The 13,464-nt window shown below is 39.9% G+C and overlaps 1 protein-coding gene across 3 annotated transcripts in view; it reads left to right on the top strand.

Moving 5' to 3' along the window:
• Positions 1-13,464, top strand: part of TMPRSS7 (transmembrane serine protease 7) — a 41,656-nt gene that overhangs the window by 13,269 nt on the left and 14,923 nt on the right. For all 3 annotated transcript variants that reach the window (XM_058438147.1, XM_058438149.1, XM_058438148.1), the window contains 3 exons: positions 4,757-4,863; positions 9,478-9,614; positions 11,210-11,317. In XM_058438147.1, the coding sequence (XP_058294130.1) occupies positions 4,757-4,863; positions 9,478-9,614; positions 11,210-11,317 (352 nt within the window). The remainder of the gene's footprint in view (positions 1-4,756; positions 4,864-9,477; positions 9,615-11,209; positions 11,318-13,464) is intronic.

Here is a 13,464-nt window from a genome sequence, read left to right as displayed (position 1 = left end):
CTCAGATAGGCAGCGAGTCTGAGGAGGAGAGGAAAAGAGGAGATGAAGGAAAGGGTTAGGGAAGGAAGAGGGAAAGGAAACAAATCTCCATTTCTCCAGTCTCTCCACAAAGCAGATTTACCTTCTTGAGCTTGTGTGATAGCAGAAAAAGTGCCATTCTCAAAAGCTCTGTCAAATATTTGAAATTCCTTTGAGATAAAATAAAGGTTGACTTCTTAATAATCCACAGCCTTAAAATGAACATTTTAAAACTTTGTTGGGACTTTTAGTCAGGGTGTGAATAAGAATATTGGATCATTTACTGTTTTGCTAGGTGTTGGAGGTGAGAAATGCTGAAGAAAAAAAAAAAAGTCTTTATAAGGAAAAGGGCATCCCAGTGGGCAAGTGAGGAGTGGGAGAAAGGAGGCAGGAAACACCAGGACAAACGTGTTAGCTGTTATCATCTTTCAGAGAGCAAGTTTGTCCTCCTTAGTGTAGAGGTTAAATAAAGCTGTTCCTTTCCAGAAAGCTTTGAAAACATGAGGGCATGTTACTGTGAATGGAGATCAGTGTAAAATTGACTTTTTTCACCTGTAAAATAGCTTTGAATTTATTTAAAAAATAAGAACTAGATGACTTAAGTAACAAAAATATTGACTCATCATAATAAAAGTTTTTTACACAAAAGTTAGTTTATATTCTCCTCAATCCATCTTAGTGTCTGGTCCCATTTTGAAATTCACTGAAGAGCAATCAACCCCCTTTGCAAACTCACTTTCAGCTGAGCTTTAAGGTCTTATTTATCTGAGAAGGATTAACTTCTGCTACAGCTTAAAGATTCTTCTCTCAAGCTCTCTTGTCTACTCAACAATGCTTATTAAATGTCTGCCATGTGTCAGGCCCTATATGGGGATGCCTAGTAGCAAGATAAAGTTCTTGTTCTCATGGAGCTTACAGACTACAGGGGAAGAAGGAACAAATAAGTACAACCAAAAAAGGGTGTTGAGTTTATATTATGTTGTCTATATTTGTTTAGCACTTCAGTATTTTTGGCAACATATTTTTATTTGCCCTTCAAAACACACCTCTAATATAGAAGACATATTCTTAGCACATTTTACAGGTACGGAAAAAGAGATGGGTTGAATCATTTACTAGGGATCACTCAAACAGAAAGTGACCCAGGTAGGACTAGAAGGAATCGTAAATAAATTCAGCCCCTTCTCCTTTTCTGGGTTTCTAAAGATGTTCTGCTTCCCTATGTTTCTTAACAATCACTTAGCTGAACATTTACCTCCTCCCTTCTTTTTTTGTATTCCAATATATTTTGTTATAGAATCTTAGAAAAGGAAAATGGAGCAGTGCTTTGAATTGTTTTATCACAGAAGTCATTCAGCACAGCACCATCCAATTTAGGTCCGCCAGGCATAAGCACGGATTTTTACGGGCCACGTAAGTCACCCCCTTATATCACTTAGGAAATGCACAAGATTCCCCAGAAGGGAGCCCTGTTGCCTGCTTCTGTGAAGGAAATATGCAAGCAGTTTTACCACAGAAACTTTCACTGCTCATCTGAGGTGGGTTCTTGGGTTGTGTACACACGACCACTGGCAAATTAGGGGTGGGCTGAAAGATAAGTCCTCTTGCATCCTATCACCATCACTGACTAGAGAAATATTTACATATTACAGGTCCAGATCAGGAAGATTCCTCCCTTTACTTGGTTAAAGTTCCCAATGCGAAGGCAGAGGATAGGGAACAGAAACAGAGAACACAGAGCATATAATAGTGGGCTTATTTTTTTGTTCATTTGTTGAAATAGCTTGCAATGCACTGTGAAACTAAATGTCATCCCTCTGTTTGTCAAGCAGGTTAATATAAGTAATGCTTCTTGGCCAATCTGTATACAAATGTAGAATTGTGTGCAATTCTGTGTTAGTGGAATCAGTGTGCAAGGGGACTCATTTCTTTTCACTATGGAGGAACTCTGGATTGGAAGGTAGTGTTGCATATGAATCCATTTTTATTTTGAAGCTGTGGAATATAGTGAAAATGCCTAACTGAGCTTCTTGTAGAAGATGGCACTGCAAGATGTTCTTACATTGTAAGATTTACATTAGTTAGTTAACATATTTACTATCTCTCCGTTTGCATTTTTTTTTTTTGACACAGTCTCGCTCTGTCGCCCAGGCTGGAGTGCAGTGGCACATCTAGGCTCACTGCAAGCTCCGCCTCCCAGGTTCACGCCATTCTCCTGCCTCAGCCTCCCGAGTAGCTCGGACTACAGGCGCCTGCCACCAAGCCCAGCTAATTTTTTGTATTTTTTAGTAGAGATGGGGTTTCACCGTGTTAGCCAGGATGGTCTGGGTCTCCTGACCTCGTGGTCCACCCGCCTCGGCCTCCCAAAGTGCTGGGATTACAGGCGTGAGCCACTGCACCCGGCCAGTTTGCATATTTTTTATGTGAAGAAATAACCAGATGAGAAGATTTAAAAAAAGCTGATATGTGTTCTCATGAGCCCTGGTTTTCGGTAAACATAAGACAATCCTTTTCCGATTGAGCCCCCCATGTTGGTATCCAAGCAGCCTGATACACCAGGAAAAGGGTGACCTTCAGAGACATGCAGGGCTGCTTCTGAATCTGTAATCTGCATTTTTTAACCTTGGAAAAGTTACTTTTCTTGGTTAGTCTTGGTTTTTACTTCTGTGCAATGGGATTCACACTACCTGCACAACAGGGCTGTTGTGATGTTTAAGTGAGAAACATAAAGTGCCTGATTCATTCTCCCTCAAAGGTAGGTGGTGAGGGGTGGTGGTTTACTCTATTCAAATGCACATTGGAAACAAGCAAACACTTGCGCAGACACACACACACACACACACACACACACACACACACACACACAGCATAACATATAATGCGATGACATAACTAAAACCAAACGTCTTTCAGAGCAATACAAGTAATGGGTAAAATTCATCTAAAGAAAAAGACAATAAAATTGAATTACAAAGTATTACCTAAAACTGAACTTTATGTTATTTTCAAAAGACAAAATGAACTAAAAAGCAACTCAATAAGGCTGAACAAAAAGGATGGACAATGTATCAGGCAAGTATAAACAACAAAAAGCAGAGTTCACAATCTTAGTACCAGGCAACACTGAAATCAGGGCAACGATATCCCTGATTTGCAAGTACAAGACAAAAAGCAATCTATAATGATGAAGACGATGATCCACAAGATCTGATTACGTCAATTGTTTATGCAGCAAACAAAACAGCAGTGATACTCATAAATCAAAAACAAGTGGAAATACAAAGAGAGAAGTGGGCAATGCCAGCTAGGCACAGTGCTCATGCTTATAATCCCAACAGTTTTGGAGGCTGAGGTGGGTGGATCACTGGAGCCCAGGATTTCGAGACCAGCCTGGGCAATGTGGTGAAACTCTGTCTCTATAAAAAGTATTTTATAAAAAAAGTAAAAAAACATAAGCAAAGAAGTGAGCAATGCTTAAATAAGGAATTTTAAGTCTCTTCATTCATGACAGAGATAGTGGAGGACAATAAATAAGGCAAAGCAGGATATTAAATATTGAATATCACACAGATGAGTTTCATATCATATATATGCAGACTACTCCTGTTTTAAAGTGACCATGAAGCATTCATAAATTTGACCACAAAATTTAAAAAATTTAAGGCACTATAAATGATATTCTTTTTTTTTTTGGAGACGGAGTCTCACTCTGTCACCCAGGCTGGAGTGTAGCGGCGTGATCTCGGCTCACTGCAAACTCTGCCTCCCGGGTTCACACCATTCTTCTGTCTCAGCCTCCCGAGTAGCTGGGACTACAGGCGCCCACCACCATGCCTGGCTAATTTTTTGTATTTTTAGTAGAGACGGAGTTTCACCGTGTTAACCAGGATGGTCTCGATCTCCTGACCTCGTGATCTGCCCGCCTCGGCCTCCCAAAGTGCTGGGATCACAGGCGTGAGCCACCGCGCCCAGTGAAATGATACTCTTATTCAACTAAGAATTAGAAAGCTTAAAAATGGGTGAACCCAAATTTGACTCTCTTACATGTAAAAATTCCTTAAATAATTCCTGGGTCAAAGTGAAAATCAAAACGAAAACTTTGTTATATCAGACATAATACAGATGTATACCACAAAATGCAACAAAAAAGTCAGTTGCATAGTGTGTGTGTGTGTGTGTGTGTGTGTGTGTATGGAGTGGTGTGGTGCATGTGCACACACACACACGTGTTTGCTTATACACGTAGGCAGCTTTCTCTTTTGACGTCTTCCGAGAAGATCTAGGGGTGACTCACTAACAGCCTTCGGAAATACTGAATTTAATATGAAGAGGAGGCTGATTCATTTCTCCTTTCTCTAAAGAATCTGAATGATGCTTTAAATCAGCTGTGTCATATGTATATCAAAAGAGGAAGGTGTTTACACTCATTAACAAGTGGGTGTTATTAAAGTTAAGTTCACACTAACAGGGAGAAACTGAAACCCAGAGATGCTGATAAGTCTCAAGTCACCCCGCTCCACTTGGGACCCAGCAGCTGCTCCCTGAATACATGGCTGCCTGCTTCCTTCTTCAGAACTCTCTCCTCCTTATCCCGCTTTGTTCAGGAGAACTGGTTTACCCCACTAAGGGCCACAGGGCACAAGGAGTAGAATGGCCTTAAAACAACAAACCAAGGGAATAAGTAAATATATCCTTTGATTGAAGCATTTTTTTTCTGACTTAATGTTTATTTTCACAGACTTCTCTATCAACTCTTGGCATAGCACTGAAATTCTATAACTATTCAATAACCAAGAAGAGTATGAAAGGCTGTGAGCATGGATGGTGGGAAATTAATGAGCACATGTAAGTGATTTTCATATGTGAGGCATCTGATGAAAAGTTCATAGCTGTGTGTTCCTTGTCCTGAAAGAGTTTGCGCTTTACCATTTACAGTTAGGGAAACTGAGGGATATAGGAGTTACGTAACTTGCTCAAGGCCATGCAGCTCATGAGTGATGGAGGCAGGATTCAAACCCATGTCTTAGGGCTCCTGCCCCACCACTGCTCCCTGCTGCTGGGCTATAGAAATGTATACTCCACACTTCACAGGAGTATTTGGCAGATGAGTTTTTCAAATCCTGGATCCATGGGGGAAAATAATAAATTGGGATTCTGCTGGAAAAAAATGTTAGAGACCATTGACCAATTCTGTGTGGTTGGAAAGTCTCAGTTGGCATGGCTGGATCCTGAGACTGGGAAATGGGTTGAAGCTAATCAGAAATCTAGGGGCTTAGGGGTAGAACCAATCTACTTGGCTCTAGAACCAATGTACTAGGTGCTCACTCTCACTCTTAATTTGTCCCTTAATTGTTGTTGTTGACAGATTAAATAGGCACCGAATTAAATACTTTTTTAAAAATTTTTTTTTAATCTTTATTTTTTTGAGACAGAGTTTTGCTCTGTCACCCAGGCTGGAGTGCTGTTGTGCGATCTTGGCTCACTGCAACCTCTGCCTCCTGGGTTCAAGCGATTCTCCTGCCTCAGCCTCCCAAGTAGCTGGGACTACAGGCACACACCACCATACCTGGCTAATTTTTGTCGTTTTAGTAGAGATGGGGTTTTGCCATGTTGGCCAGGCTGGTGTCAAACTCCTGACCTCAAGTGATCCACCTTCTTCAGCCTCCCAAAGTTCCAGGGTTACAGGCATGAGCCACCACACCCAGCCCCTCAATAGGTTTTCAAAAATACAGGATGCCCTGTCTTGACCACAGAATAGCTTCTTAGTTCACTTTCAGAGAATTCTATTAAGTTAAAGGATTTGCCTGCTACTTCTTTGCTCATTGTTATTCTATGAGTGAAACCTTTCCTTTCTAAGTGCTTTTTCAGAACAAACTTCTTTCAATTCCTTTAGACAGACTACTTGCAAAATAACTGGTCCTGTCTTCATTGGAATAGGCTTTATCAAATTTAAGGACATTCTTGGATTCATTATTAAAATGCAGACTGTATTATTTTGGGGAGTGTAATTGAATCGAGGCTCTATTTTGTGGGAGTCAGAAGACCTGGGTTCAAGTTCCAGCTCTATCATTTAGTAGCTACTTTAACTAGGGAAAATTATTTAACTTCTTTGAGTTTTGGTTGGTGAAATGAGGTAATGATTCTTAATAAGTTTTTTCTTGTTTGTTTTTTGGTTTGCATTTACGAAATCATGTATACCACAAAGCAAAAAATACTAGCTATTATTAATATGAATAATAAGATTGTTTTTGAAATGACACTTGTTGGATAAATATTATAGAACGTGCCCCCAAGGCTTTAAAGATACTGCATTTTGGTATTTAATTAAAATAGAGATCCAGAAAACAAATCTTTACAAATCTTTTGTGAAGGTGTAAGCCTATGACAGAGCTGCACTTTGAAAATGAGGGGCTATTTTATCCCTAAATCACAACAATGACCGGGGATGTGTTTACTGCTGCCTAAGTAGGAGCAGGATCTGCTCCCAAGCAATACCAGGAAAGCTCTCTCAGCCCCATCCTTTCCTAAAGGGCCAGTTCTTCACTAGGCTTGTGGGCTGGCTGAAATCCTATCAGATTCATTTGATGCTTCCTTACCCTAAGGATTTAAAATGCCAGCGCTTCACATTATCAAGTACTTTTCCTCTAAAAAGGAAAAGCTCTAATTGTGCTAACTAGATACCTTGCTGAGCAGTTAGCCTAAGGAAATTGAGCCTATAATGGGGAAGGAGGAAAAAGTAATCCTGACTGGAAGAAGCCTAATGATCTCCTCTAGACAGCCTGGGGGTGAGGTGTGAATGCTCAGGGCAGCTGGACTGCGGTATATGAACCCCTAAGAAATGGATAGCCTTTTTACAAAGATTTAGCAGGACAGAACTGCTTTGGTGTGCTAGAGTTTAGCATCAGGCCAATTGGCATCCAAATCTTGGTTTTACTTACTTGCTATTTGAACTTCAGCAAGTTATTTCACGTCTTTATGTCTTAGTTTCCTCACTTGTCATGTGTCTGTCTATATGAACTGACTCTTGCTGGCTTTCTCCTGTTTCTCAGTTTTAAAACTTTCATTTCATAAGCCACCATTATTCCCCATTGCATACTCTCCCCCTTTAAACTCCAACCCAAGCGTATGATCTCTTTCCTCTTGATTCCCCTTAACATGCCTAGCAAGGCTCATCTTTGCAAGGAAACTCTACTAAATGTTAATGGTGAGCACAAAGAAAATCACTATGAGATTCAGATAACATAATCAGCATGTTTTTAAGAGCACAAGATTCTGATCTCAAGATGGCCAACTCTGACTGCAAAAGTTTGGCATGGCTTGGCTTTCAGGTGCCTCTCAGACCCTGGCTCCCAGTTAGCCAGAAGGACATCTGCACTTGCCATCTCTTCCTCATACCTCAGGAGTTGGTCTAACAGGTTATCAGTTCTTGTGCTTCAGCCAACTGCGAAAGACTCTTCCTGAAAAACACGTGAATGCTTTCCTCCTTTAATCCTTAAAATCATAGGTTATCTGTGCTCCTGAATGCCAGCGTCTGATCCATGGAAGATGCCTGTTTCCCAAGTGCTTTAGGGGCCTAGAGTAATTGGCATCACAGGTTCCAGTGGAGGTCATTACCTATCGGGGAACCTGCCCCCGATAGTCACGTCTGTTCTTTTCTATTTTCCCTAAGCATTGGCTGGGTTGAGAAATAAAGGGACAGAGTACAAAAGAGAGAAATTTTAAAGCTGGGCGTCTGGGGGAGACATCACGTGTCGGTAGACTCTGTGATGCCCCACAAGCCGCAAAACCAGCAAGTTTTTATTAGTGATTTTCAAAAGGGGAGGGAGTGTATGAATAGGGTGTGGGTCACAGAGATCACGTGCTTCACAAGGTAATAGAATATCACAAGGCAAATGGAGACAGGGCGAGATCACAGGACCACAGGACAAGGGCGAAATTAAAATTGCTAATGAAGTTAGCACGCATTGTCATTGATAACATCTTATCAGGAGACAGGATTTGAGAGCAGACAACCGGTCTGACCAAAAATTTATTAGGCGGGAATTTCCTCATCCTGATAAGCCTGGGAGTGCTATGGGAGACTGGGGCTTATTTCATCCCTACAGTCTCAACCATAGAAGATGGCCACACCCAAGGGGGCCATTTTAGAGGCCCACCCTTAGAGGCGCATTCTCTTTCTCAGGGATGTTCCTTGCTGAGAAAAAGAATTCAGTGATATTTCTCCCATTTGCTTTTGAAAGAAGAGAAATATGGCTCTGTTCCACCCAGCTCACCAGCGGTCAGAGTTTAAGGTTATCTCTCTTGTTCCCTGAACATTGCTGTTATCCTGTTCTTTTTCCAAGGTGCCCAGATTTCATATTGTTCAAACATACGTGCTCTACAAACAATTTGTGCAGTTAACGCAATCATCACAGGGTCCTGAGGTGACAGACATCCTCCTCAGCTTACTAAAATGATGGGATTAAGAGATTAAAGTAAAGACAGGCATAGGAAATCACAAGGGTATTGATTGGGGAAGTGATAAGTGTCCATGAAATCTTCACAATTTATGTTTAGAGATTGCAGTAAAGACAGGCATAAGAAATTATAAAAGTATTAATCTGGGGAACTAATAAATGTCCATGAAATCTTCACAATCCACATTCTTCTGCCATGGCTTCAGCCGGTCCCTCCGTTTGGGGTCCCTGACTTCCCACAACAATTACCCCTAAGCCTTGTGTCTGCTGTCTCCCATCAAGATCTTGCGGGTTTCTCTGTGGGAAGAGCCTCATCTACACAGGGTGGTGGACTAACTTATGGGCCTGCAATATAATAATATTGTATGCTCCACTAACCACAGTGCTAATGTAGTGAGAATTATTAACAGGAGGGATATTTTCTCAAAAGGATACTGGGGGGCATTAGGTGATGAGAGGTAAAAAAAAAAATCAAGGTAGGGAAATATTGGAGACAGACATTAATTCTTTGAAATTTTGCCAAGGACAAGCCCTTATGTGCATGTCAGATTTCAATTTAGATTGAAATAATGTTGTCTTTTGCTTTTAGTCTTGCTGGAATTCTTTGCATATTTTCAACCTGAATGAATGAACTCCACTTTGCTTGGCAGAGAGGCTTGTTGACAAAAGCAGGCAATTCTTATGTTACACAGGTTTTCACATTGTAAAAGGAGAGAAAACTAGGAGAATTAAATCCATATTTCTTTGGATCATAAGTGATGGTGAGGAAAGCAACAGGTCAATGGTACTATTATTGTTCCATTAAGCAGAGGAGAAAATAAAGAGGGCAGAAGTTACTTGATCACAGTCACATGGCCTAGAATGAATAACTACCATTGGCTCTGCCATACCCATCTCTGTTTGTGAAAACCAAATGACCAAAGTATTAGAGAATTCACCATGAATAGGAATTCAGTCAACAGAACCTCAAACTGTGTGTTCTCCCCGACTCTTGTCTCCTCAGGTACTGTGGCTCCTACATGGATCATCAGACAATTTTTCGAGTGCCCAGCCCTCTGGTTCACATTCAGCTCCAGTGCAGTTCAAGGCTTTCAGACAAGCCACTTTTGGTAGAATATGGCAGTTACAACATCAGTCAACGTAAGCCTGAGATCACCTCCTTAGGAAAACTTAATACTTACGTAGAAGATAACATTTTATAATTCTAAACCATGAGAATTTAAGAAACGAATACTGCTTTATTTCTGCTATTTCCTTTTACATACTTATTTTTATAATAAATAATAAATATAAAATACAAATAAATATAACAAATATATAAGATTACATATTTATTACTACTATACTTTGAATTATTAAAGAAATAATAAAACTTTTTAATATTACTGATTTATAGTTGAAAAATAATTTCTCACATTATTCCTTAAAGACAAAACATGTATTGGTTTGTAGTTCTTGCTAGCCATCATTCTCTGTAAATATGATGTTTACACCAACATGTAGTGGATCCAAAGCCAACACTTGTTACTCACTTTGGCCTGTGTTTGCACAGGAAGAGCTGTTTGGTGGAGGGAGTTCAAATATCAGCCCTCAGAATGTTGAGTTTGAAATTCATACTGAAAACTACTGGAAGAGTGGCCAGGAAGTGCTCATCAGAGAAGGCAATGTGTGAGGGAAGTCATTAGAACTACAGAGAGTGGGTAATGACATGCTCAGGAAATCTTTGACCCATCTTAAGAGGGAAAAAGTAAAGATTGCCCACTGAGGAGTCCACAGGGATATGACTTGAGAGAACATTTCTTTAGACCATGTCCTTCTTTGCCAATCTCTAATAGACCTTCTTCTAGATTCAGAATATTACATCCTGAATATCAGAGTATTAGTTTCCAGCAGAGTCACAGGTAGATAAAGCAAGCTGTCTTATTTTTAATTGTTTCTTCAAACCATAACTATTTTCCAGCATCTCATCCATTCCATCATGTGCCATTGAAATAGTGTTTGACTCGACTATACACTTTCCCCCATTCTTTTGCACAAGGGGAAGAAGGATTCATTATTTCTCTAATGTTTACCTATGAACTCTGGATGAATGATTCAAGATTAGGAATGAATCTTGAATCAGGGAATGGACCATTAATCAGAAGCCTGGTTGAAGAGGAAAGACAAATGGACAGGGAGGTAGGGGGCAGGAGTCTGGATTCGAGGCCAGTAAGTAATCTCTCTAGGTCCAACGTGATAAGAGCAGTGGTTACTAATATGTTTTGGAGCACAGCTCACTTGAAAATGTAATTTAAGACATACAGAATAACTCATCTGATCACAGAAGATTCAGGGACACCAGAAGTCAATTTAATATTCTCTACGGCTGTCTAAAGACTCCACATTAGGAATGCTAGGCTCCCTTAGGTATGTCCCAACTGTCACACTCTTCAGGTATATGACAAAGTCATCCAGCTGAGACTAGACTATGGAGATGGTAGAAATTTGCTTGTGCATATGACCTGAATGCAGTACTCACCGAGAGCTCCAAGTGGACACTGCTTTCTTCTTTGCTCTTCTATGTTCTGCTTTTTTGTCTTTCAATGACTGGCAGCCTTCATTTGATGGAGACACTATATAATTATTACTGCTACCCTGCCAACTCCCTAACCACTTCACACTTTAAATTTCTTTGCTAATGTGGTCTAGTGATTTCAGGGATTTATCCAAGATTTTCTACTTTTTGTTGTCCGTAGCCTGCCCTATTGGATCTTTTAGATGCTCCTCCGGTTTATGTGTCCCTCAGGCCCAGCGTTGTGATGGAGTAAATGACTGCTTTGATGAAAGTGATGAACTGTTTTGCGGTGGGTATTCAAACTTTTTAATATGACTTTCTTATGGAATAAGTAACTTCTCAGGACCATGATTGCTGCTGGTATATATCCTTAGTCTTTGTAGTTATTATCTATTACTGCATAATCAACTACCCCAAAACCCAGTGGCTTAAACAATCATTTATTCTTCATCTGTGGATTTTCTGGGATCTGACTAATCTAGGCTGGGCTCATATGGGTGGCTCTGCTTCAAGCATTGGGTCCTCCTGAGCTTGGTTCTTCCAAGATTGGAATCAGCTCGATTTTTTATGGCTCTTTTCCTTATTGAGCCAGTGGGCTAGTCATGGCAGTGGCAAAAGGAAAAGAGGGGAGAGCAGCAACACAGGTGTGCACCACCATGTCTCACTAATTTTTAAAAGATTTTTATTAGAGACAATGTCTCACTTTGCTGCCCAGGCTGGTGTCAAACTCCTGGCCTCAAGCATTCTGACCGCCTCGGCCTCCCAAAGTGTTGAGATTACAGGCATGAGCCACTGCAGCCAGCCCCATGAAAGAAAAAGTTCTGTTGTTATTTTTCTAACCTGTACAATTTGTACTGACATCACATTGGTGATGACTAAGGTGTGGGGTAACTGGATATTCTTATTTTGGGTGGAGAATCTCTGTCTTAATTTTTCATGACTATTTGTACCTCATTCCTGAATCCATCTCTAGTTTCAGGGAGCAATATGGGAAGGACAATTCACTGGACTATGTGACACCATTGGCAGCATTTTCTCCTGAAGGTCCAGAGTGTTTAAATCAAATCCAGTTACAATGATGATGCTATTTAATCTTTTTTATATTCTTGGAAAAATATAGTTAATATGCTGTATCTAACTGTGAAAAATTATATTAATGAAAAATAACTTGTGACTATATACTTTATTTATTTATTTTTTTAGAGACAAGGTATTGCTCTGCCATCCAGGCTGGAGAGCAGTGGTGTGATCATAGCTCACTGCAGCCTCGAACTCCTAGGCTCAAGGGATCCTTCCCACTCAGCCTCCTGAGTAGCTGGGAATACAGGCGCACACCACCGATGCCACTAACTTTTTTTTACTTTTCATACAGATGGGGTCTCACTGTGTTGCCCAAGCCAGTCTAAAACTCCTGACCTGAAGCAGTCCTCCCACCTTGGCTTCCCAAAGTGCTGGGATTACAGGCACGAGCCACCGTGCCTAGTTTATACATTATTTTTTAATTGACAAAACAAAACACAAAATTTGTCTTAGCTTATGGTTCATTGATTATTTAAATCTATAGTGTTCTATTTCTTAAGAAAATAAATACTGATCATTATATAATGACAGGTTTTTTTACATTATTATTTTTTGTGCTGATTCTCCAAACAAAAATGATTATTGTTAATTTATAATAAGGGCTATTTTTTGGTAATCGTTATTCCTCATTGTGCCATTTTTTGGAGCTATTTTCTAAGTGTCCACTAGGTATACTCAGGGACCTAATGAACAATTTTAGGGCAGCAATATCCTCCTACCTGCCCTCACAAGAGATAGCTCTGAAAAAACAGGTGCAGATAGCAAAACTGATAACTATTCACAAAACCGGAAATGTCTAAGGAATCATACCTCCTAAATTTGCTTGCTTGTACTTGTTGCTGGTCTAAAGGCAATTCATGAAAGTATTCCAAAGAGGAAAAACATGATAGATATACATGAATATTTCCTAATTCCAGAAATTGATCTCATCAGACAAAATAATTCCAAAGAGACCACAGGGCCACATAAACCCAAAGTCTGTTATCCTTTAAGATCTCACATTCATTAATTCATTCAACAAACCTTGAGTAAACAACCACTATTTGTTCAGGGGCTTGAGGTACGGAGATCAAGAAGACAAAACCTCCAATCTCAGGACACTCCTATTTTGCTTCAGAAGGTAGATGAGTTTGATTTAAATCACAGCTTATGATTTTTATCTCCCTTAAAATAAATTACTATGATGCATTTAATTGTAACTAAATAAACAAGCCACCAGAGTTTAACACGTTTATACAAAAGCAAAAATCAGATCTGACAAAACAAGTGCTAGAAATTACACCAAAGTTTAAACACCTACTTTTCCTCATGGAAGCGTCAGTTTTGAGGAAAATACACTTTTTGTTTTATAGGTCA

The sequence above is a fragment of the Hylobates moloch genome, unplaced genomic scaffold, assembly GCF_009828535.3.
Source record: "Hylobates moloch isolate HMO894 unplaced genomic scaffold, HMol_V3 SCAFFOLD_4, whole genome shotgun sequence".
Taxonomy (NCBI): Eukaryota; Metazoa; Chordata; class Mammalia; order Primates; family Hylobatidae; genus Hylobates; species Hylobates moloch.
Note: the sequence above shows the minus strand (reverse complement) of the source record. Positions and strands in the feature narration are given on the sequence as shown.